Source organism: Rhinopithecus bieti, unplaced genomic scaffold (assembly GCF_001698545.2).
Source record: "Rhinopithecus bieti isolate Rb0 unplaced genomic scaffold, ASM169854v2 scaffold_14826, whole genome shotgun sequence".
Classification (NCBI taxonomy): domain Eukaryota; kingdom Metazoa; phylum Chordata; class Mammalia; order Primates; family Cercopithecidae; genus Rhinopithecus; species Rhinopithecus bieti.
Window position 1 is genome coordinate 440,999 of NW_016808328.1, and position 26,669 is coordinate 467,667.

At 38.4% G+C, this 26,669-nt stretch overlaps 1 protein-coding gene across 2 annotated transcripts in view; it reads right to left on the bottom strand.

Annotated features, from left to right (window-relative positions):
- Positions 1–3,099: 3,099 nt before the first annotated feature.
- Positions 3,100–26,669, bottom strand: part of CLIC4 (CLIC family member 4) — a 99,661-nt gene continuing 76,091 nt past the window's right edge. For both annotated transcript variants that reach the window (XM_017886514.1, XM_017886515.1), the window contains exons 3-6: positions 25,861–25,986; positions 14,714–14,820; positions 4,748–4,929; positions 3,100–4,020 (exon numbers count right to left, since the gene is read on the bottom strand). In XM_017886514.1, coding sequence (XP_017742003.1) covers positions 3,856–4,020; positions 4,748–4,929; positions 14,714–14,820; positions 25,861–25,986 — 580 coding nt within the window. In that variant the 3' untranslated portion in view covers positions 3,100–3,855. The remainder of the gene's footprint in view (positions 4,021–4,747; positions 4,930–14,713; positions 14,821–25,860; positions 25,987–26,669) is intronic.

Consider the following 26,669-nt stretch of genomic DNA (forward strand, 5'->3'; position numbering starts at 1 on the left):
ACCTATTGAAATGATCCTATGGTTTTTTTTCCTTTAACCTATTAAATGTGCTGAATCACCCATAGGAAAAAAAGTAGTCTCAAAACACTTTTACCCCAAGTTGTTTATTTTCATGGCGGGGGGTGGGGGGGAAGAATCCTTTATGATAGTGAAAATATACTTTATTTTTAATACCATAGCTGCCAGCAATATACTGGTGTTGATGTTCCAAAGAGAAAAGAAAATACATGCATCCTATAATAAGCTTTCATTTGCCTGTTCAAGAAATTCTAAAGAAAATACTCCAATCTATTCAACATGATGGCTTGAGGAGTTGAAATTTTCCATGATAAAATATAATTTGTGTGGCCCAAACCTTGACTATTTATAAAGGATGGAGTTTTTTAAACCCCACATATATCAATAATGAATGCTCCCCTCTCTTTGAATTAAATGCTTAATTCAAATTAATGCAAGAAATTGGTGAATCATTAAATGATGAAATTTGTATCAAAATGTTCATGAAAAAATACATTTCTATTTCCTCTACATTTTTACTTTGTAGTTATTTTCTAAATGGGTTTAAGTGCACAGAAATAAATGCTATCTACATGCGACTCTGGAGAGATTCAAAACACAACAAAAGTAAAGTTAACACACCTAAATCCTAGAGTTGATTCACTTAGTGTAAGAATAAATGTCAGAAATCTCTTAATTGTATACAGATTGCTCAAGGATTTAAAGATAAATTGTGAAAGCCAAAATTACCAAGAAATACAATCTTATTTGAATTATATCATAAAAGTTAACAGTCCTAGTAAAAGACAACAGAACTGTACAGAATATCTGCATCTACATCAAAAAAAAGGGAAGTTTTATCAGCTAGAATAGAGAGCTTTCCAACTGTTGCACACAAAAATTTCTCAGAATCTCTTGGAAAACAGACCCATTCAGACTCCAATCTCCTCACTGAAGTAAAACACAAAAAGTGTTTAAATGAAGGGGAATGGATTCATTAGTTGTAAAATAAAATCAGATTTTCCATGATGTCAATTCATATACGGCATGACCTGTCTACTATGAAAACTTTCATGTGCTAAATTTCTCAAGATTTAAACTATGCTCTTTCCACAAACATACAATGGGGTTAAAGCATGTTGCTGGATCGTCCTTTTTACTAGCTAGCTTTTGTCCATTTACCAATTTCCATTTCATTTGACTAACTTCCCTGATAAAGTGGTATCTGTCTTTCTACAGAGAAAAATAATTCTGTCTTCATCAAAATCACAATAGACATGCCTTCCTCAACATTTAGAGGGATGGCCAAGTGTAATCACTGGGTTAATAAAAACAGGAGAATATCCAAAATGAAAATATTTGAGTTTCAAAATGAATTTTCATCACCGTATTTTGAAGAATGGAGCTCTTTCTTCTGTTAGCCCTCCACCCTGCACCACTCAGTCCACCCTGCACCACTCGGTCCACCCTGCACCACTCGGTCCACCACGCACTGGAAAGAACAAACCTTACTGCTCTTGAATCTTTTTTATACTTTAAGCTATGAGGCAAGGTTCAGTATCACCAGAATGAATGCCAAGTTGCCACTATTTAAAAAGTAGGTGAAGAGTGATAATGCCTGCCTGTGTACTGGTGCAGATGGGACACTTTCACCCACTAAAACCACTGCAAAATAATTTCTCAATAGATAACTGACTAGTGCTTCTTCCTTGAACCAGATAAATCATACAATATTTAATTACCAAAACAAAACAAAAAAACAAAGCAGATACTCAAACTTTTGATAAGCAATAAAGAGTTTTAACAAAGGTATGGTAAAGAATCTCCCTAAGCCAAATGGATACGACATGGAGATTTTCTTATCTTTCATACTAAGCTAATTAATGATAGGTTCAAAAAATGCAGGACACTTATAAAAAGCTGCTTCCATAAAGCCAGTGCTTACTAAATGTTAGCATATCAAAGTGGGAGAAACACTGCCCTTTTAAAGCAATAAACTTAAAATTTCAAGAAACAGCCTATGAGAAATAGCACTTCCTATACAAATTAGGTATAAAAAAATTACCAAAAATGTATTATAGTCACAATCACAGTCTTTGGAGTAGTACTTAGAAAGTCTGGTTTTGTTTCTGTCTTTTAAAAAAGAGTAAATACATGGCAAAGTTTTATTTTCGGCAAGTTCATCCTCCCTTGTTAGAGCACAAATAATTCCTGGTTTAGGACTTCAATTTTAAAAAACCCCGAAAAACAAAACAAAAACATGCAGAGTGCTATTCCTCAACATGGCTACTGGAAAATTTAACTCCAGGAAGTGCAATGAGTGAGATCAGGCAAAACTACAGTAAAGACACACTCACCATAACTATAACTTAGTCCCAGAGGAATGAACAATCCTCTATACAAGGTAAATGGGGTGAACTGAGAAAGTTGGTGACCTGTGTTTTATCTTTTTTTTATATAGGATGGATAATGCATTCTTTAGGTCATCTACATTAAATGTACTTTAGAAATAAAAATTCACTTGATATTTTGACAAACCCGCCCTTCATTCCTTAGGTTAATTTCTGTGTTAATTTTTACATTACTAATCATTGTACTGCTATAGCTAAATCAACTAAAAATCAGTTATGTAGTGTTGCTCAAAAGATGTACAAATAGCAAGCTCTATGATTACCTAAAAACAAGCTTTTTAAAATAAAGAAAGCAATAATGTTCCAAATGAATGGCACAGGGCAAAACACATGTAACCAAACATATTTAGACAGAGTATCAGGTGCCCATCAATTTCTCTTATAAAGATAAAATGCTTGAGGAAGGTCTTGAGAAAACCTTCACTCCCTCTAAACTTTTAGCTTCTACATGGTGTCAGATGTTACNGCCCTTCATTCCTTAGGTTAATTTCTGTGTTAATTTTACATTACTAATCATTGTACTGCTATAGCTAAATCAACTAAAATCAGTTATGTAGTGTTGCTCAAAAGATGTACAAATAGCAAGCTCTATGATTACCTAAAACAAGCTTTTAAAATAAAGAAAGCAATAATGTTCCAAATGAATGGCACAGGGCAAAACACATGTAACCAAACATATTTAGACAGAGTATCAGGTGCCCATCAATTTCTCTTATAAAGATAAAATGCTTGAGGAAGGTCTTGAGAAAACCTTCACTCCCTCTAAACTTTTAGCTTCTACATGGTGTCAGATGTTACAATTGGTATGAAGGATAAATACTTTTAGGCAAAAGTAAAAATCTATCTACAAAGCAATATAGCAAAATCTGTAGTGACTTTTGTAGAAAGCTCTCTTCTCTGGTGGTAATAGTCGTTAGTACATATCCAGGATAGACTAAATTGAAACAGTATTTCTGATACAGTAGCAATCCTTTCATATACTTTTACTAAATATTACAAAATTCCAAAAAATACATAAATATTCCTTGTACCATGCATTATGCACCAGTTTGGGGCTGCCTGATAAAGTCGTGGCTACTATTTTAACAATTAAACATTGCACCTCAAAAGTTCTGCCATCTATGCACAGCGAGCGGACACAATGGTGAGGGCTCCTGAGAGATGGCAAGCTACCTCTAAAGTGAAGAGTTTGCGGTGGAGTGTCTCCAAATGAAAGACAGGGGAGCCCGGGTAGGGGAGGTAGGCAGGGTAAAAGGATTTTAAAATAATACTGCTTCGGAGTGTATATTTTAAGATAACTACTATACCTTGTCTATCCTTGATCCTAATCTTTAATAACTGCATGTTCGTGCAAAATACAATTTCTGCTCTATAAGAAGGAGTAGCCTGTTAGGGAAAGCATATTCTTAGGGGAAGACATGAAGACATCACTTTTATAAACGCGATTTTACTTGGTGAGTCTTTTGGCTACATCACTATATGCTATTTCAACCTCCTTATCACTGGGACAGGTATTGGTGAACTCATCCCTACTGTATGCATTAGTTAGGTATCTCCAGATGCCAGTCATGTCTTTTGGAATATCAAAGTTGCGATATTTTTTGGCCACCACCTGAAATACAAAGAGATCAAAAGTTAACAGACTTATTTTCTATGTCTTGTAAGCTAGACACATCTCTGATTTGGGAGCAAATAATTAATGCTCTAAATCTTTGAGAACTGCTTCTATTTGAAAAGAAGTCTGTCACCATCATTCTAACCAATTTTAAATAATGACCAAGACTGCAAGCTAAACCAGGGATTTAGAAGTGTGACACTGACTGCAAATAACTGCCTTGGACACCCAGAAAGATAGCCGAGTATAATCACTGGAAAATACTTCACAACACACATACACTATTTTAGATCTGTTTTTGTTATCTTAGGTCTTTATTTACAACTAGTGCTTATTATTATTCTATTTAACAATGTGCCCAGCCCAGTGTCTCATATAATAAATGCTCAATACTTTTTGCCTTGAATAGAGAAAGCCAGGTGTGATCACAGAACAGAATTTGACAACAGAAGTCAGTGTGGCAAACTCCAATTCAAAGTCATGCATGATATCTTTGAATTTTTATGCAGTCACAGAAAAAAAAATTCATCTTTCTTATATTCCTCAATTTTAAGACATAATTTTCCATTTAACTAACTCTAGGGTGTTTCAACTATTGCCTAAACAGCATTGAGTTAAACAACTAGTCATATAAGATCAGAAATATTTTGAGCACAAAGGAAATGCCATGTTAGTAAATACAATACAAGGCAATGGCAATGCGACATCACCCCCTCAGACCTACCTTGACAATATGCAGTTTGGGCAGCAGGTTGCAATCAGCTAATGTCATTTCATTGCCATCCAGAAATTTACGTGTAGAAAACTTAATGTCCTCCATACTATTTTCATCAATTTCATCAGGGAGAGGAGAATTCAGATATTCATCTAGTTTCTGCAGGGTTTTCAGGAGACCCCTCTCCAATGCTTGGGGAAAAAAAAAAGGAAAAAGGTGAGAATACTGTAAGAAGGAAAACCACTCAAGCCCACATGTAGAAGCATGACTCTTTGAGTCAGTAACTGTTTAAAAATGTTTACTCTGACACAAGGTACTGAGAACAATACAGACAAGGCCCCTTCTCTCCTAGAGCTTAATTATATGATAGGGTGGGGGATGAAACAAGTTTGTTCAGGTAAAAGTATAAATAAGCATAATAATGTCAAACAGTGGTGTTTGTAAAAAGTTGCTAACAACTGGCCGGGCGCAGTGGCTCACGCCTATAATCCCAGCACTTTGGGAGGCCGAGGCAGGCGGACCACGAGATTAGGAGATCGAGACCATCCTGGCTAACACAGTGAAACCCCGTCTCTACTAAAAATACAAAAAATTAGCCAGGTGTGGTGGCAGGTGCCTGTAGTCCCAGCTACTCGGGAGACTGAGGCAGGAGAATGGCATGAACCCGGGAGGCAGAGCTTGCAGTGAGCCAAGATAGGACCACTGCACTCCAGCCTGGGTGACAGAGCGAGAATCCGTCTCAAAAAAAAAACTTGCTAACAACTACATGTCCCACACATGAACACAAACATTTAAACTGGAAAAATGGATGAGAAAAGGCAAGCACATTAATTCAAATCTAGGGATTAAAAAATCTTAGAGACAGATTATTGCCCTCATTTTAATTCCTGCTCCCCAGGAATATTTTGGTTTATCAGCAAGAAATGTGTTAAGAAATACCAATTCAAACAATCCAAACAGAAAACCTGGGATTTTCAAAACTGTCTTATAATTCACAGGAAGCCAAGAATAGCACTATCTTACATAAAAAACACAAAGGTCAAAGAGTTCAAATTTTCAATACTGAACTGGGAGCCTCTTTAACCAAATGGATTAAGATGCTCTGATTGTCATGATTCAGATTGTCATGATTCAGAATAAAGGATAATAGAAGATCTGTCTGTTGTTATTCCGTATTTTTGATGGCATTCATTAACGTGGGACAGAGCACCACTGTATATCTGGAAAGTCAAGGTTAGTGGCCTTCAGCAGAAAGGGGGTGGGGATGTCATTAGAAATATGGAGTAACAACAGGCAGACCTTCTATTACCCTTTCTTATCCTTTACTTCCAATCCACCTTCCCCCACTCTCAGAACAGATGAACTTACACAGATGACTGTGGTAACTGGTCACAAAAGAAAGTTAAATATCATGAGGTGGCAAACCATGTCGTTTTAAGTCTGAATTCAGTTGTGTCCTTTAAGGAAAAAGGTAAAGGCTTACATGCTGCGTCTTAGATATTTTACCAGCAATGTACATATGTCCTAACCCCAAACCTCTTCTTCCAAATTGCAGCCACCCACTCAGCCTTTGGTCCCTTCGTGGTAGTCCAGGTAACACATGGTAGTCTTAGTTAGGTAAGGGGTTACAGGCATAAAAAGGAATGAATAGATTTTAGGAGATAAAAACTAACAGAGTTCAGAAACCAAAGTGAATATGGAGAAAGGGGGGAAGATGCATTTGACAAAATATAATTGAGCCCCTACTACATGCCAAGTCTTATTCTAAGGATTGTTAAATTCACTGTTGAATAAAGCATAATAGGTTCCTATCCTCAGAGAGTTTAGATCTTGGGGACAGAGGGTAGTATAGAGATGCTGGTCAAGAAAGTAAAGACTCCCAGGGTGAATGCTGGTATCATTACTGAACCATTTACCTTCCCAAGGAGAAGCAGATTTAGGGGCTATGGAGATGAGTTCAGTTAACATGCTGAGTTTGAGATGCCTGTAAGACATGTAAATAGAGATGTCCAATAGACAGACAAATACGCTTTCAAGTGTCACAAACTAAGCTGGAGTAATGTGTTTAGAAGTTATGAGAACATAAATGAACACTGAAACCATGGAGTAAAGGAGAAGTAGAAGGCCTAGAGAAAGCCCTAAGGAACATCATTTAAAGGACAGGTAGGAGGAAGAGCCTGTGGAGAAGACAGAGTTTCACCATGTTAGCCAGGCTAATCTCGAACTCCTGACCTGAAGTGATCCGCCTGCCCTCGTCCTCCCAAAGTGCTGGGATTACAGGCATGAGTCACTGCAACCGGTCAGATTTTTGAATTTTTAAACAATCTTCCATTCCTGAGAAACCCAACGTGGTTGTATTACCTTTTGTTATGTTGCTGGATTTGGCATATTTTGTTTCAGACTTGTGTATCTATATTTGAGAAAGACTGGCTTGAAATTGTCCTTTCTTTTGATGTTCTTATATGATTTTGGTATCAAGGCTCCCTGCCCTCAAAAAGCAAGTGAGAAAGTATTCCCTTTTTGTTCCCTGGAAAGGTATATGCAAGTATGACCTTCCTTCCTCCAATGCTTGGAAGAGTTCAACAGTGAAGCCATCTTATAATTTCTTTTTAATTATAAGAAATTTAAGTGATATAAGAATATTCACATACTTAATTCCTCCTTGTCAGTTTTGTTACACTGTACTTTCTGTAAATTTCTCCAGTTTTCAAAATTATAAGCATAAATTTTTTCATAATATCCTCCAAAAATCACTTTAATGGAACATCTGTAGCAATCCTCCTTTTCATTCCTAATATTGGTTTTGCTGTCTTCTCTCATTTTCTTGATTTTCCTTGTCAAGGACTTATCCATTTTTTTGTTAGATTTTTCAAAGAACTAGCTTTTAGCTTCCTTGTTCAATGTCATGTTTGTTTTCTACTTCCTTATATTCTGTTCTTTAGTATTTCTAATTTTTACTTCACCAATATTGAGCTCTCTTCTTTTCTAATATAGGCTTTTGAAACTATACAATTCCCTCTAAGCACGGTTTGAGCCATATCTCACAGATGTAGACATTCTGTATTTTCATCCCTTTATTCTTTTTCAATCTGTGGATTATTTAGAAATATACTAGTTAATTTTCAAACATGTAGAAACTTTCTAGCTGTAGCTTTTGTTTTTTCATTTTTGAGACAAGGTTTCACTCCTGTCACCCAGTCTGGGGTGCAATGGCACGCTCTCGGCTCATTGCGACCTCCGTCTCCTGGGCTCAAGTGATCCTCCCACCTCAGCCTCCTGAGTAGCTGGGACTATAGGCACATGCCACTGCACCTGTCAACTTTTTGTATTTTTTGTAGACAGAGGGTTTAGCTATGTTGCCGAAGTTAGTCTTGAACTCCTGAGCTCAAATGATCTGCCCACCTCAGCCTGCCAAAGTGCTGGGATTACAGCCATGAGCCACTGTGCCCGGTTCTAGCTGTACTTTTGTTATTGATATCTATCATATTTTCTTTGATTGAGAAACATTTCACATGTTTTCCTTTTTTTTTGGAAAAATTTTTAGCTTTGTTTTATGGCCCAGCTTTACCATCAATTTTGTTCCATGTGCATTTGAAAAACAAAAGTATATTCTGAAGTACAGTGAGATATGTATATACATATATGAGATTAAATTTGTTCACTGTATTGTTCAATTATGTCTTCTCATTGTTTTCCTTTTGCGATTGGTTCTAACAGTTACTAAGAAGGTAAGTTAAGATCCCCACTGTGACCGCGGATTAGTCTCTCTCTCTTAGTTCTGTCAGTTTGGCTTTTATTTTCAGGCCAGTTATTTGGTAACACAAGTTTAGAATTATTTTATCTTCCTGGTAGATTAACCTTTTTAAATCAGTCTGGAACACGTTTCATTATCTCATAATGCATCTTTCCTTAAAGTCTACTTCATCCAATGTCAGTGTGGCTTTGTCAGCTTTCTTTAGGTTAGTATTTACACTATTGCATTTTTAGCTTTCCTGGATCCACATTTCATTTATGTATGTGTTTCAGATAGATAGATAGAGTCTTGCACATAAGCAACATTGTTTTTAATCCAGTTGGTAAACTTTGTTTTTTCTTTGAAATACTTAAATAATGTATATTCAATGTCATTACTAAAAACTCTGGTTTAAATCTGCCATATACTTCTTACTTGTCCACCTGTTCTGTGTTCTTTTCTTCTCTCCTACCTTCCTATGGATTACATTTTTAAAAAGTATTCCTCTATTTCTACCTCTATTAGCTTAATATACATCCTTTTCTAGTTTTTGTTTCCTTGACTCATTAAAGTTTAATTATAACTGTTGTCACTTCCAGGATAATGCAAAGACCTTAGAACTCCATTAACCTCCTTTCTGTCCTATATGCTACTATTGTTATGTATTTAATTATACTTTTTAAAAATTCATTAGTTTATTTATTTATTTATAGACAGAGTCTCACACTCTGTTGCCCAGGCTGGAGTACAGTGGTGCAATCTCAGCTCATTGCAACCTCCGCCTCCTGGTTTCAAGTGAATCTCCCACACCTCAGCCTCCTGAGTAGCTGGGATTACAGGTGTGTGCCACCACGCCTGGCTGATTTTTGTATTTTTAGTAGAGATGGAGTTATGCCATGTTGGTCAGGCTGGTCTTGAACTCCTGGCTTCAAGCAATTCACCTGCCTTGGCCTCCCCAAGTGCTGGGATTACAGGCGTGAGCCACCATGCCTGACCCGGCAATATTTTTCACTTAGGTAAATATCAAACAAATTAGGATGTGTTACCTAAGTGATACGTGACAAGGTCAAAGATCTACCCACTTTATTATCAAACGATAACGCTAGCCATAGTCATGATCAAGTTAGCTTATTTCTTAGAGGAAACATAACCAGCAGAGGGCACTGGAACCCAGTAAAATGAAGTTGAGACATTAGCAGAGCTCAGCTGAAACTACAGAAGTGACAAGCCACTTAAAAGATCAAAAACACAAAACAATAAACATAAACTTTTATTAATTACATTCAGGCCAGCATAATGCATATAGTTAGCTGAAATGTAGTTTATAAATTAACAAGCGAATACAATGTGAGAAACAGCTAGGTCAGTAAGAATTCCAGGAAATGATGAAACACTTTTTATGGTTATATTTAAAAGGAAAAGAGAAAAAGGAGAGAGCAGAATCTCAAGGTTGTAAAACAAGATTTAATATGCTTTTTATTAAAGGCAGTGAATGCATGGCCGGGCACGGTGGTTCACACCTATAATCTCAGTACTTTGGGAAGCCAAGGCAGATAGATCATCTGAGGTCAGCAGTTCAAGACCTGCCTGGCCAACATGATGAGACCTCGTATCTACTAAAAATACAAAACTTAGCCAGGCATGGTGGTGCACACCTATAGTCCCCGCTACTCAGGAGGCTGAGGCAGGAGAATCACTTGAACCCGGGAAGTGGAGGTTGCAGTGAGCCGAGATGCCAGTGCACTCCAGCCTGGGCGACAGAGCAAGACTCTCTCTTAAACAAAATAAACAAAAAACAACAACAAAAAAGCAGTGAATGCAGAACAAGAACATATTAGAGTACAAGGACTAGTTCTTTGACCAGATTACAATGAATAGAATCAGTCCGTGGGGAAGATAATGTTGCCTGAATTCAAACATTGAATTATTGTCTCAAATGCTATTTGAGTGTTTTGACAAGTTTTTGAGCAAATGTTTAACCTTGGACCTGCCCTAAATTAATGTTTTTCCTGAATTATATATATATAAATAAAATATCCTAAATTTACAAGGTTTATAACACATAGTATTCCTCAGTGCAAGGCACAGTTGTTCATGCCTGTAATCTCAGCACTTTGGGAGGCCAAGCTGGGTGGACTGCTTGAGTCGAGGGGGTCAAGACCAGCCTGGGAAATGTGACGAAACCTTGTCTCATTTAAATACATTTTTAAAAGTCTAGCATAACATTACAATGACTGTTTTTTCTATAATTTTGGACTTAGCAAAGCACTTTTGATGAAGTCGAATTGCTATACCTGATTAGAGTGTTAGTAATTTTTCATAGTTAAGAATGTCATAACAAAGGTATATTAATGAAAACAAAGAATGATGAATTACTTTGATACAATTATATTTATCAACATAAGGTATGACCAATAAAACAAATACAAACAGAGCTATCAAAAAAGTACTAAATAGCACCATTCAATAAACACTATACAGTTTTCAAGACTAATCACAAAGGAGTATGTAAAGATAAAGAAAATACCAAAAGTAACCACTAGAAAGCAGTAGCAAGCCATCACAAAGTAGCTTCCTGTCGGTAGATAGTAGCACTATTATTCTCCAATACCCCTGATGTAGTAATGCTGGTATCTCTAAGAAGCTATTTCAAAAGCTCTCAAAACATTATTAAGTGCAACAGAGCAACACAATCAGTTTAAAATTAATTATGAAAGTCAAAACACCCTTTTTTGTCTAAGAGAACACAGTAAAATTAGAAAGATTAACACACACCAGGGTCCAAAGTGTAGGGAAATGAATACTTTCATGTTTGTGGGAATGTAAACTGGTATAGACTTTTGGAGAACAATTTGGCAAAATAGAGAATGCACAAACTTCTTGAACTATTTGGAATCTAGCTCAAGGACATTAACCAGCAGTACTGTTTATTATAGTGAAGGAAAAAAAAAAAAAACTTGAGACAATCTAGATGTCTATCAACATGGAAATGGCTAAATGAAAATCCATATTATAAAATACAAAGCAGAATTTCTAAAAATAGAGGTAGATCTATATTTTGATATAGTAACCGCATAATGTATGTACATAATACATATTTACAGAAATGTTTGCAAAATTACATAGAAAAAAGGACAGTAAATTGTTGAAGAGGTCATGTAATACGATTAAAGAGGGGCAATTAAGTTTTATTAAATTTATTTCTATACCATTTTAACTTTTTCAGCAAGTATGTATTCTCTGTTGTTACATGATTTGAATGAGCAAAATTCAAGGCAGAAAACATTAAATGTAATAAGAGCATTTCTGTTATTGAAAAACAAGATAATTTACAATGACTACAACAAAGACTAAAAATTATAAGCACCGACATGGATAAAACTATATTTTCAAGCTACCTACCACAGTCTTAATAAAGGGTAACCTTATACAAACAAGTTTTAAGGCTAAGTTACACATCAATGGAAAACAGAAAGAGGTAATGGGTATTTAAAGATAATTTAATATACAGTGCAGGCTTACTGCTACAATAATGCACAACCATCCTCTGACTTACAACACTTTTCCAGAGAGAAAGGCAGGAGTTGTGGGGAGAGGAGAAGGGAGGAGAAGGATCCTGAATAAAAAGGAACTAATCAGGACCTCTAGATTCCTTGCCTCCATCTAAAAATAGGAATTTGGACATCATGAAATATGCCTCAGAGTACATTCAACAACACTAAGTTCACTTCTCTCTTATGAGTATTATAAATACCAATGACTAGTTACAGTTGGGACCTTGGCCAATTACATAAATTAATACCATCACAGAACTTAAAAAAATGTAGGCGATCTGGGGACAGGTCATACTTAATACATCCCACAAAAGAAATTACCCATGAACTTCTCTTTGAATGCCTAAATGGTTACATAAACTTTTACTCCCAATCGACTTGAACATGTTACCAAAACAATTATATATGTGTTATCTATCATCAGTGTCTCCCTTTATTCTTTACATTTTACTTGTTTACTTTGTACTCCGACCTAACCACTGGTCCTTCTATTTCAGTTTCACTAGCCCAAAACTGTAGCATTCAGGCATCAAATCCCTGACTTAGAATTAAATCCTAAAAGGTTTAAAATTGTCTAAACATATTGGATTTTGAAAATATTTAATAGGTGGTAAAACTAATCAGACTTGTCTACTCTGATTTACACCATGTAAAATGACAATTCCATCTCTGTGTGAATTGTCAGCATTTTGGTGGGGGCTGGGAGAAATAAAAAGCTGAATCACTAATTTCCTAGGATTACTAAAGCCTTTTGATTGCACTAAACAGATGTGAGACCTGCAGCAAACATACATAAGGAGGGCCCATTAAGTTCCAAAGTGATCTGAAATATTGTTTTCTAAAGTATCATGGCCTCAACAGGTCCCTGTGGAGAGAAGTTGCTTGGCAACTGGAACTTTTATTTTCCAGTAGGTAATTCAATATAAAGCCTTCTAGATTATGTACCATGTATTATATTATGTTGTTTGTTCTTATTGGTTACAGCATTCTGAGGACAGGAAGAGTAGGTGGCTACTTAAGATAGTAACAAATTGATAGGGAAAAAATAGAATACAAAGTTATACTTAAATGAGTCACTTTCTAACCTTTTTATTCCCCCCCCACCCCGCCCCATCCTCATCCCTCAAAGCAGAAGCAAACACATTTTATTCCTTTCTCCTCCCCACCAAGTGTCAGAAGAAATTTAACCAAACTCCAATTCCCAAAAAAACCACACGGAAAAATACAAACATAACTAAGATTGTTCCAAGAAGTATGCAGCAGGAACATCTGGGTATAAAAGGGTAATTTTATGAAAAGAACAGTTAGCTTGCATGAAGGAAGGGCAGAACAGAAAAGACACTGTCTGTGGAAAGGAGGGGCTCCAACGTAACCACTTACTTAATGTATAAATTGCTTAGACAGAAACATTAGTAAGGGGGAAAAAAAAGCCAATTACTAAAGAAAATTGCTTCCAAACCATGGCAGCTACTGCAATACATTATTAATAGATACAAGCCAGACCTAAGCACTAACATTTTTCCCTTCACTGTAGAAAACATTTCAGGCAGTATTATTCCAAAATCAAGAGCAAAAAACATTGGAATTCAATACTATTATTATAAAGTGCTGCAATTTTAAAATTTAGTAATAAAAAAATAGCCTGAATAGCTTGGGAATTTGCCTGCTGAAATAACATAAGGAAATTAGGAAGTATTTCACTTTTTTATAAGATATTTATTCTTGTTTAACTAGCACTGATATTTTCCCCTTTGGTATTCTTGTTCCTTTGCTGACATAAACTTCTCAAAAGAACCCCACTCAAGCTAGGAAACTATCTGAAACTATGGTAAATATTTTTAGGAGCTAGCATTTTTGGTTATTGGGTTACTTTCAAATAAACACTAATGTGTGCTACACAGTTTTCCCCAGAAGAGAAGAACTATGCTTAACATCCCGAAGAGAAGAGAAAACGAAATTACTGAATGCTGTAGTTAAGACAAGGTTCATTGAATGGAACCTCTTGCAAAGAGACCTCCCTACACTATATATCCATTTGGTAAATAAGATAATAAAAATAGTGTCCTTTAATAAATAAAAGAAAATTGTATCTGTACTACCTAAACAATTCTCACCATGAAAACATGACTTGAAAATGAAATTCCAGCTTGAAGATGCGGATAAATTTGGAAGGATAGTATGTCTAATTACCCTCTTAGAGCAACTCCAAAAATTGCTCTTTAAGGGTAATTAGCAAAAACAACAACAACAACAAAATCCTCAGACTGACTTTAGGCTGCAGGCACTCAACAATAAACATTTAGTTTTAATTTAAATTAAGCTCGACCAATCTATGCTAAACCACCACAACCACACAATCCACTGTTTCTGATGCACCATTAATTCTTTGCCTAGCTCCCCTCACAGTAACTTCTCAAAATAGTACGAGATCAACTTCATTCAAGAAGCATTTTATCACACACTTAACTATATACTGTGCTACTAGCTAGAAACATGGAAAAACTGCAACATAGGGACTTATTCCAGTTTATCATCCAATTTCTGACCAACCCTGAAAGACAGTTTTTATTACTTACGGGAATGGCTGGACTCTAAAGTATTCATTTATAATCACTGTCATAATAACAGCTTGTTGTTGTTTGGGGTTTTTTTTTTTTTGCAGTGTTAATTCAATTTTTTGTTTTTTACCTTCATTAGCCTCTGGCCTTGAATTCTTGATAAATGCAGAGAATTTGGCAAAGATGTCCATTCCAGCAGTATTTGATTCTGGGTGTTTTGGTGAAAGCTTTAAGTACCTAAACAGAAAAAGTGATATGGATTATAGAGCCTTCAAATATGAATTAGCATAAGTTCTCTCAAACCACCGTGCTAGCAGTTACTAGACGTCTTTTAATAGTTATTACTATAAGAAATACCATCATTTGTTTTCTATGGTATTTTTAAAAAGTGTTTTTTCCTTAGGAGACAAAGCTCTGATGTTTTTGTTCACATATTAATATTCTTGGCAACCACAGGGTATGTGCACTCCACCTCCATCTGATAAATTAAAATGCTGGGGAAACAGTTGACTTGTTCAGAGATTTGTGCCAGGCCAACGGGAGTCTTGGAATGAGATTGCTAGAGCAGTGCTGTCCAAGAGAACTTTCTGTGATGATGGAAATATTCTCTATCTTCATTGTCCAATACAGTAGCCACTAGTGTCATGTACCTATTTGAATATGAATTTAATTAATCACAAATAAAATTAAAACTTCACTTCCTCAGTTGCACTAGTCACATTTCAAGTGCTCAGTAGTCACCAGATGGCACAGCTCACGCGCCTTCTCAAACAGCAGTGCCAACCAGATCCTTAGTATGCGCTGCACTAAACCAGCCAGAGAACCCCAAAGGCAGGAAAAGCGCCTAGGCTGGTCAAGCATCATGATCATCCATAGCAGGTTAAGCACAAAAACAGTAGGAGGCGGATCAACCGCTTAAAACCTACACCTGGGATTTCCCAAAACCTCCCTTATATTACACATTCCCTAGAATACTTATGAGGGTAGCACTGAACAACAAAAAACTAAGATGTCAGAAAGCACGCTGACAAGTGTTCTACTGTGTTGTCACATTTTTCTACTTTTAGAACAGACATAATACACCAGCTTTCTAAAACACGCACACAAATACATTTTTCACATGTTTAGATTCAAAACACACATACTCTGTGTATATTTCTTCTTCAAACTGGAAAATATATGAAAAAGCTCAATTATTCATCTTCCCCTTAGCAGGACTCATGTCAGCCCCAGGAGTCAGGACTAGAAGAATTCAGATTCTTAGCCCCATATTAGGGAAGATTAATCAGCTTGAAGGTCCTGCAAAACGTCACTAGAAAATGGACTTGGGAGCAATAAGACTTCAGAAAAAACCTTACAGTGTACTAATTATTTCAATTCATTTATTTGGACAGATTGTCTTGCTAGCTTTCTTTAAAAACGAAGGGGATATAGTTTTCAAAATTTAGTTCAGTTGCAAGTTGTGTTTCAGCTCTTACATTCATGTATCTTCCGTTTACTATTTTGGATCCAGGAAGAGATGTATCTTCTAAGCATTGGGCAGAGTACTATATTGGCAAGGAAGATGTAAAATATCTATGAACACCTATATGCTCAAAATATCTTTCTTTGTAATAGGTCTACCTAGTCTCTAGATAGCTCTCATTTTTTAAGCTTAAAGATTTATCTTATAAACACAATTATTTACATAGTTTTTCTATAAAAAATTACAGTGAGTTTCACCTGAATTTAGATATCTATATCTATCTAGACATACATTAACCGCACATCCCCAACTACAGAACCCTTTACCCTCTCCATTTTCTTTGTTTCTGCCTGAGCAGAAACAGTTAATCACAGACCAACCATCCCTGGATTTCCTCTGACTATAAAAACAAACCTCCAGTTTAAATGTTTGTACTGCTTGTAATACAGGACCATCACTGACTCATTTCAAACAAAAAACAGTGCAGTGAACATAGTGCCTTTTCAATACATCTATGTCTTCCTGTAGCCAAGTTGCCCAAATTCTCCTTTTCCCCAACCACTATTTAGCTGTACCTATTTGCACTAATGAAGTAAGCCTCACAGTTCTCAAAATAATTTGCAGGAAAAGGCAGGCTTGAATTACAGATCATTTATATATTCATCATTCATATATACAGTGTAATTCTTACAACATGCCTTGTTGTCCCTCTGAGATGAATTACTAATTTTGTACGTGTGTGTGTGTGTGTGTGTGTGTGTGTGTGTGTGTGTGAGAGAGAGAGAGAGAGAGAGAGAGAGAGAGAGAGAGAGATAGGGTCTCCCTCTGTCACCCAGGGTGGAGTGCAGTGGCAGGAGCAGCCTTAACCTCCTGGACTCAAGCAATCCTCCCACCTTGGCCTCCTGAGTAGCTGGGACTACAGGCATGTGCCACCACACTTGGCTAGCTTTTTGTATTTTTTGTAGAGATGCGGTTTCACCATGTTGCCCAGGCTAGTGTTGAACTCCTGGGCTCAAGTGATCCTCCTGCCTCAGCCCCCCAAAGTGCTGGGATTATAGGCCTGAGTCACTGCACCCAGCCTGTACTATTAATTTAATGCACAGAATAGTATAGCTATAAGAGAATGTTCACCTCAGATCTCTCATTTAACCTAAAAGGAAATTATGTTCCAGAAAGTTTACACACTTGGCCCCCAAATCACTCAGCTAATTAAAAGTATTGACAAACTAGGCCAGGCACGGTGACTCACGCCGGTAATCCCAGCACTTTGGGAGGCCAAGGCGGGTGGATCAATTGAGGTCAGGAGCTCAAGACCAGCCTGGCCAACATGGCGAAACCCTGTCTCTACTAAAAATACAAAAATTAGCCAGGCATGGTGGCGGGCACCTGTAATCCCAGCTTCTTGGGAGTCTGAGGCAGAAGAATTGCCTGAGACCAGGAAGCAGAGGTTGCAGTGAGCAGAGATCGCGCCACTGCACTCAGCCCGGGCGACAAAGCAAGACTCCGTCTCAAAAAAAAAGTATTGACAAACTAAAACTGAAATCTCCTGTCCCCAGGTCTAGTGTTTTTGTTTGTTTGTTTGTTTCTATTATAGATACGATTTTCTCTAAAAGATAAATCAAATTCTAAACCAGTAGGTTCAAAATCAACTTTTTTCCATCTTCCCCAAACTTTACATTGTAATTTATGCATTATTATTAGCTTTAGCAAATAGCTTGATCAAGCAATGGTTTTCAATTATTGTGAGAACTCATTTTAACATCTGGAAAAAGGCAAGTAATAAAAGACTAAGTGTCAATGACAGAATAGACATGAGCACCCAGGGTATTTAGACTTTCACATTAGTCCTTAATTCTGCTTACATCACAGACTTTCAATAGTAGACTAGCTGGCTGGGCGCAGTGGCTCACGCCTGTAATCCCAGCATTTTGGGAGGCCGAGGTGGGCGGATCACAAGGTCAGGAGTTTGAGACCAGCCTGGCCAACAGAGTGAAACCCCGTCTCTACTAAAAGTACAAAAATTAGCCGGGCGTGGTGGCATATACCTGTAGTCCCAGTCACTCGGGAGGCTGAGGCAGAAGAATTGCTTGAACTCAGGAGGTAGAGGCTGCAGTGAGCCAAGATTGCCCCATTGCATACCCGCCCGGGTGAGTGTGAGACTTTGTCTCAGGAAAAAAAAAAAAAGGGTAGACTAGCTAAGAATGTTTCTATGCTTTTAGGAAAGATCTCAGGCATTTTCTCCTTTCTGGTATAAATGTAAAAATGAAGGCTGATTAGCCTTGTAAATTCCTTTTTTGTACGTCTCTCTCTCTCTTTTTTTTTTTTTGAGACAGAGTTTTGCTCATATTGCCCAAGCTAGAGTACAGTGGTGCAATCTCAGCTCACTGCAACCTCCTCCTTCCAGTTTCAAGCGATTCTCCTAAGCTTCCCAAGTCGCTGGGATTACAGGCACCTGCCACCACATCCAGCTAATATTTTTTGTATTTTTAGTACAGACAGGGTTTCACCATGTTGGTCAGGCTGGTCTCAAACTGCTGACCTCATGATCCACCGTGCCCAGCCTGTATGTCTCATTTTTTAAAAAGGCTTAATAACATTTTATAGCATGCCCCTCCAAATTTATCTACCTTCCTCCTATTTTGTCCTTTTATCAGTAAGTTAGCTAAGTAGGCTGTTTCAGTTAAAAATCCAAGTTTCAAAGTTTTTTAGCAAAGTGGTTTATTCATTCAAGCAAGAACTAAAAAATATACACAAAAATACTTTCCCCGGGACAAGAAGAGAAAGTTCACTTTAAAACCTATAGTTACATACACCAGTAAAAGTTATTTAATTTGAGCTTTTCATTAGCCTCTCAATGTTAAGCAACTCTAGAGTAGACAATTGCCTATATTTATATTTGTCATGATTAAATCAGGAAGTGTTCACAAAAAACCACTCAGTTCTCAGTACATCACATGCCAAAAACATGTAATTAGAAATGCTAGATTCCAGTCTACCAGCTTGCACAATTCTTCTCCCTTTTCTCCTCATCCTATTTAGAAACAAAGTCTTACAAGCAGAGCCTGAAGAAGACTAGCAATAAAGACCTGCGACCTCCTTGTTCTGAAAGGAAAAGGCAGTGAGACAGAATGGTCCCTGGGTGCACCCTAGAACAATATAGCACAACAGAGGAAAGGAAAATAAATGCAGCTTGTGATCCCAGAAACCCTTCCTCCTCCCACTCATCCCCTAGAAACAACTCTGCATGATGAAAATTATGCTAATTAATTAGCATTTCACATTCTGGGTCCATAGAACCCACTAAAAAGAAGGCATTCCTACTTCAAACATGCTGTTTCAATGCATACAAATGAATAAAAATTCATCAGAAGAATTAAGATTCACCTCCTTTTTCAAAGAATTTACTGAATTAAGTAAGGGTGGGCACTGTGGCTCACACCTATAATCCCAGCACTTTGGGAGGCCAAGGTGGTCGGATCACTTGAAGTCAGGAGTTTCAAACCAGCCTGGCCAACATTGTGAAACTCCGTCTCTACTAAAAATACAAAAATTAGCCAGGCATGGTGGTGCACACCTGTAATCCCAGCTACTTGGAAGGATGAGGCATGAGAATCGCTTCAACCTGGGAGGCAGAGGTTGCAGTGAGCCAAGAAGGCACCACTGCACTCCAGCCTGGGCAACACAGCAAGGTTCTGTCTCCAAAAAAAACAAAAAACAACAACAAAAAAAGAATTCATTAAATTAAGTTTAATAACTACCTTTGGTCCCACTTGCTCACAGTCAAGTAAACTATCTTTGATTTCTCTCCTACCTTTCCTCTAAACTTGAGCTAGCTTTCAATTTTGTACTCATTAAAGCACAATCCCAATTAAAGACTTAACATTTTCCCTCTTTCACAAAAGCCAAATCCAATAAAATGAGAAGCAGAAAGCAGAGAACAGATGAAACACAGATTTCTGAAGTTATATCGATGTGGCTTCAAAAGTATCCCTGCTCTGCTACCATTAACTGTGAAACCTTGGACAAATTATTTGGATTACATCTTCAGGTTCTTCACAAAGTCTTTGTGAGGATTAACAGAGATAATCCACAAAATAACCCACAAAGCACAATGTATGATGCATAATTAGCACTTGAGTGTTATTAATAACAGCAGAGGGATAAGCAGCATCAAAAACAATCCTTGGTCAGGCACGGTGGCTCATGCTCGTAATCCCAGCACTTTGGGAGGCTGAGGCAGGCAGATGGCTTGAGCCCAGGAGTTCAAGGCCACAGCTTGGGTAACATGGCTAGACCCTGTTCTCAGACACCAATTGAAAGTGATCTGACTCTCTACAAAAAAATACAAACATTAGCTGGGCTTGATGATGTGCACCTGTAGTCCCAGCTACTCAAGAGGCTGAGGGAGGAAGATTATGAGCCTGGGAGGTGGAGGCTACCGTAAGGTAAGATTACACCACTGCATTCCAGTCTGGGTTGACAGGACAAGGAGCGAGACCCTGTCTCTAAACAAAAACAAAACAAAACAAAACAAAAAAAAAGAAGTAGTAAAAATTTTTACCCCTACAGGGGATTCGGCACGTTGTGAACATTTATAACACAAAGATTCCCATGTATTTAAACTGAATGAAAAAGACCATCTCTGGTTACAGTGTTTCTATGAATATGCTCAAATATAATGAGGCTGGAATTTTTATATAAAAAAGCAATATGGAAATGTTTATTTTCAAGGTCCAATTTAAAGCTATAATGTCTTACAAGGCATTAAATGCTAAGAATCCAGAATATTCCATATTAACTCTACTATTTCTCTTAATGTCACTTTCCCTCAGAGGGAAATGAGAAGGAATAATGAAAATTCTTTTTTTTTTTTTAAGACAGGGTCTTGCTGTATCGCACAGGCTGGAATGCAGTGGCATGATCTCAGCTCACTGCAACCTCTGCCTCCCAGGCCCAAGCAATCCTCCCACCTCAGGCTCCCCAGTACCTGGGACTACAGGTATGTGCCACCACACCCAGCTAATTTTTGTATTTTTTGTAGAGACTGGGTTTCATCATGTTGCCCAGGCTGGTCTTGAACTCCTGAGCTCAAGCCATCCACCCGCTGTGGTCTCCCAAAGTGCTGGGATTACAGGCATGAGCCACCACGCCCAGCCAAAAAGTCTTCATTGTTGTTGTTGTTGAAGGATATAAGAGAATATGAGGAAATGTCCATTTAACTAAAGTCATACATATGTTATCAGCACACTAATTTTAAAAACTTAAAAATACTTGGAAGAATTCATAATAAGCACTTCAGACAATGCTTTAAAACAAAAGTTCCCTTCATAGAGAATGAATAATAATTCAAACTGCTTGCTTCTCCATTTATAATTTAATGTTGATACAATGATCTACAGTGACACAAGAGGAAGATCATTTTCAATTAGTGTCTGAGAGCAAGTTGGCAAATATGGAACTTATCTCAGAGCTGACACTTTTAAGATTAAAAAGGGGCCAGGCATGACAGCTTACCTCTGTAATCCCAGCAATTTGGGAGACTGAGGCAGGAGGACTGATTGAGCCCATGAGTTTGAGACCAACCTGGGTAACACAGCAAGACCCCATCTCTACAAAAATTTTTAAAAACTTAGCTGGGCATGGTAGCACACACCTGTACTCCCAGCTCCTCAGGGGAATTGCTCAAGCCTAGGAGGTCAAGGCGGGGGGCAGTGAGCCACAATCGTACCACTGCACTCCAGCCTGGGCAACAGAGCAAGACCATGTCTCAAAAAAAAAAAAAAAAAAAAAAAAAAACAGACCAAAAAGGGATCTAGAAGTGGGTCATAGTGGTGCATGCCTGTGGTCCCACCTATTTGGAAGGCTGAGGCAGGAGGATCATCCCACGCAGGAGCCTAGGAGTTCAAGGCTGCAGTGAGCCAAGACAGCACTACTGCACTCCAGCCCCTGAGTGACAGTACAACACATTGTCTTTTTTTTTCCTTTAAAAAAAAAAGAAGTATGGCTGGGCGCGGTGGCTCATGCCTGTAATCCCAGCACTCTGGGAGGCCGAGGTGGGCAGGTCACAAGGTAAGGAGTTTAAAAGCAGCTTGGCCAATATGGTGAAACCCCGTCTCTACTAAAACTACAAAAAAAAATTAGCCGGGCGTGGTGGCAGGTGCCTGTAATCCCAGCTACTCGAGAGACTGAGGCAGGAGAATCGCCTGAACCCAGGAGGCGGAGGTTGCAGTGAGCCGAGATTGTGCCACTATACTCCAGCCTGGGCGACAGAGTGAGACTCCGTCTCAAAAACAAAAAGTATGGCCAGGCACGGTGGCTCATGCCTGCAATCCCAGCACTCTGGGAGGCCGAGGCGGGTTAATCACCTGAGGTCAGGAGTTCAAGACCAGCCTGGCCAAATGGTGAAATCCCGTCTTTACTAAAATTACAAAAACTCAGCTGGGCGTGGTGGTGGACGCCTGTAATTCCAGCTACTTAGGAGGCTGAGGCAGGAGAATCTCTTGAACCTGAGAGACAGAGGTTGCAGTGAGCCAAGATTGCACCATTGCACTAAAGCCTGAGCAACAAGAGTGAAACCCTGTCTCAAAAAAAAAGTTATTTCCACTAAGTTCATAATAGTGGATGTTCATAATAGTACTCTATTAAGAGATATAAAGCTTCAATTTATATTCACAAATATCCTAGCTTTGATTTATTGGCATTCTAATTATATGCATGGCCTGGAGGAAAAAATCAAGATATGGTTTTCTTAATGTTGGTCTGGAGATACTTTACTAGGGATGAAAGGAAGGTTAGGACTTCTGGGAAAGTAGAAATAAATGATCAATGATCTACCCAGAACTGATCTTCTAGGTAGATCATTGATGAAGGTGGCTACACTAAACAGATTTTTAATGCAGACAAAACCTTCTATTGAAAGAAGATGTCATCTATGATTTTCATAGCTACAGAGGAAAACTCAATGTCTGGTTTCAAATCTTCAAAGGACAGGCTGACTCTGTTAGAGTCTAATGCAGCTGCTGACATTAGGTGGAAACCCATGCTCATCTTCCATTCCAAAATCTGCAGAACCCTTAAGAATTATACTGAAGCTACTCTGCACATGCTCTATAAATGGAAAATAAAAAAAAAAAAACCTGGATAATGGCGCATCCCTCTGTTCACAGTGTGGTTTACTAAATATTTTAAGCCCACTGTTGAGAGCCACTGCCCAGGAAAAAAAGATTCCTTTCTAAATATTACCACTCACTGACAATGCACTAGTCACCCCAGAACTCTGACAGCGATATACAAGGAGATCATAGTTGTTTTCATGCCTGCTAACACAGCATCTATTCTGCAGTCCATAAATTAAGGAGTAATTTTGACTTTCAAGTCTTATTATTTAATAAACACATTTCAAAAGGCCATAGAAAGTGATTCCTCTGATGGATCTGAGCAAAGCAAACTGACCTGGAAAGGATTTACCATTCTAGATGCAATTAAGAACATTCGGCCGGGCCTGGTGGCTCACACCTGTAATCCCAGCACTTTGAGAGGCCAAGATAGGCGGATCACCTGAGGCCAGGAGTTCAACACCAGCCTGGCCAAAATGGCAAAACCCCATCTCTACTAAAAATTACAAAGAAATTAGCTGGGTGTGGCGGCAGGCACCTGTAATCCCAGCTACTCGGGAGGCTGAGGCAGAAGAATCGCTTGAACCTGGGAGGCGGAGGTTGTGGTGAGCCAAGATCCCCCCCCCGCACCCCAGCCTGGGGACAAAAAAAAAAACCCCGTCCAAAAAAAAAAAAAAAAAAAACGAATAGTCATGATTCATGGGAGGAGGTCAAAATAGCAACATTAACAGGAGTTTGGAGGAAGTGGATTCTAACCCTCATGGATGACATTCACAGGTTCAAGATGTCAGTGGAGGGAGGAACTACATATGTGTTGAAAATAACAAGAGAACTAGAATTAGAAGTAGAGGCTGAAAATGTAATCGAATTGTACTACCTTCATAATAAAATTTGAAAGGATGAGGAGTTGCTTCTTATGAATGAGCAAAGAAAATGGTCTCTTGAGATAGAATCTATGCCTAGTGAAGATGCTAAGAACATTGATGAAATGACAACAAGGAATTTAGAATATTACATCAACTTAGTTGTTCAAACAGCAGGAGGGTTTCAGAAGATGGATTCTAATTTTGAAAAAGGTTCTACTGTGGATAAAACACTATCAAACAGGGGCGCATGTTCTCAGGACCTCTTGAGATTAGCCTCAGGCAAAGAATATTTATTTAAAAATTTTTAAATGCTATCAAACAGTACTGCATACTATACAGAAATCTTTCATGAAAGGAAGAATCCATCAACGTAGAAAAATTCATTGTTGTCTACTTTAAGAAATTGCCACAGCCACCCCAACCAGCAACCACCATTCTGATCAGTCAGTGGCCAGCAACATCAAGGCAAGACCCTCACTGGCAAAAAGAATGACTTGCTGAAGGCTCAGATAACCATTAGCATTTGTCAACAATGATTTTTTTTTTTTTTGAAACGGAGTTTTGCTTTTATCACCCAGGCTGGAATTCAGTGGCACAATCTCGGCTCACTACAACCTCCACCTCGCGGGTTAAAGCGATTCTCCTGCCTCAGCCTCCTGAGTAGCTGGGATTATAGGCATGTGCTACCATGCCCGGCTAATTTTGTATTTTTAGTAGAGATGGGGTTTCTCCATGTTGGTCAGGCTGGTCTCGAACCCCCAACATCAGGTGATTCACCTGCCTCGGCCTCCCAAAGTGCTGAGATTACACGCATGAGCCACCGCACCCAGCCTAGCAAAGAAGTATTTTTAAATTAAGGTATATGCAATATTTTCAGACATAATGCTATTATTGCACACTTAAAACACTACAGTATACTACTATAAATATAATTTTTACATGCACTGGGAAACCAAAAATTTCATGTGACTCATTTTATTCCAATATTCATTTTATCACAGTGGTCTGGAACCTAACCCGCAATGGTCTGGAACCATACCCTTCAGGGTATGCCTATAATTATTTTAGAACCCTCTGTCTCAATAATCCCATTCCTGGAAAATATATCTGGACATGGAGGGCAAGAGTCAAGTTAACCAGTAAGAAAGGTTTGGGTCAGTAGAAACAAAACATGTCAATTTTCAGGATAATGAAACTGGAAACGCCTAAAAGAAACAAATAATGCTTTGAATCTATGCCAAGATTATAGTATGATGCAAAGCTGCATATTTGCAATTTAGGTAACTATCATTACAGTACATCCAGGACCTAGAGATCTGGAACACCTCAAAAAAATAAGTAAATAAAAACTCTGAATCCTAGGGACACGGTCTGAAAAGCCGAAAATTTCCTTGGATTATAGCTTTAGAAAGTTAATTTTAAAATGAACTGAAATCAAATCTCATAGCAGTCTGTGCCACACTCCTGCTAAGATGATTCTTACTAGGTTCAGTTGAAATGTGTCTTTCCCCACTCCTTCTCCTCTTTCAACTTCTCTCTCAGTTTGAGACCTATTGCCCACAAATAACCAGTCTTTCCTGACCTATCACACACATCCCAAATCTGTTTTGACCATGTACTCTACAGCTTAGACAAATCACCACCTTTCTTAGTATGGCTTATTGGCCTAGCTGGAAGCCAATTCTTATATCTGTGTAACATTAATTATAAGAAACATAGAAGAGAGTCCTAGTCATTCCAAATTAATGCTGTGAGAAAGATCTCTACAGACAAATAACACAAGCTTCAAAGAAGTGACAATATTTTCATACATATTTTCTTTGATACTCACTTGGGAGGGCATAAGACTTCTTCAAGAAATTCCTCAATCTTATTTACATCCGTTTTGACTTCACTGTTGAAAGTTATAAATGGTGGGTGGGTCCCGGGAGCCAAGTTCTGCAGGTCTGCAGGCTTCCTGTTGGGCAAAATATTGGTCAAAATCAGATCATTTTTTACTCTAAAACACCAGTAATACTTTAAATTCTCAAAGTTGGCCAGGCATGGTGGCTTGCATCTGTAATCATAGCACTACGGGAGGCTGAGGTGTGAGATTGCTTGAGCCCAGGAGTTTGAGACCCAGCCTGGGCAACACGGTGAGATCCTGTCTCTACAAAATATAAAAAATTAGCCAGGCATGGTAGTGCATGCCTACAGTCCCAGCTACCAGGGAGGCTGAGGTGGGAGGATCACTTGAGCCTGGGAAGTTGAAGCTGGAGTGAGCCATGATTGCACCACTGCACTACAGCCTGGGTGACAGAGAGACCCTATCTCAAAAAGAAAATAAATAAATTGGCCGGGCGCGGTGGCTCAAGCCTGTAATCCCAGCACTTTGGGAGGCCGAGACGGGCGGATCACGAGGTCAGGAGATCGAGACCATCCTGGCTAACATGGTGAAACCCCGTCTCTACCAAAAAATACAAAATCTAGCCGGGCGAGGTGGCGGGTGCCTGTAGTCCCAGCTACTCAGGAGGCTGAGGCAGGAGAATGGCGGGAACCTAGGAGGCGGAGCTTGCAGTGAGCTGAGATCCGGCCACTGCACTCCAGCCCCAGTGACAGAGCGAGACTCCGTCTCAAAAAAAAAAAAAAAAAAAAAAAAAA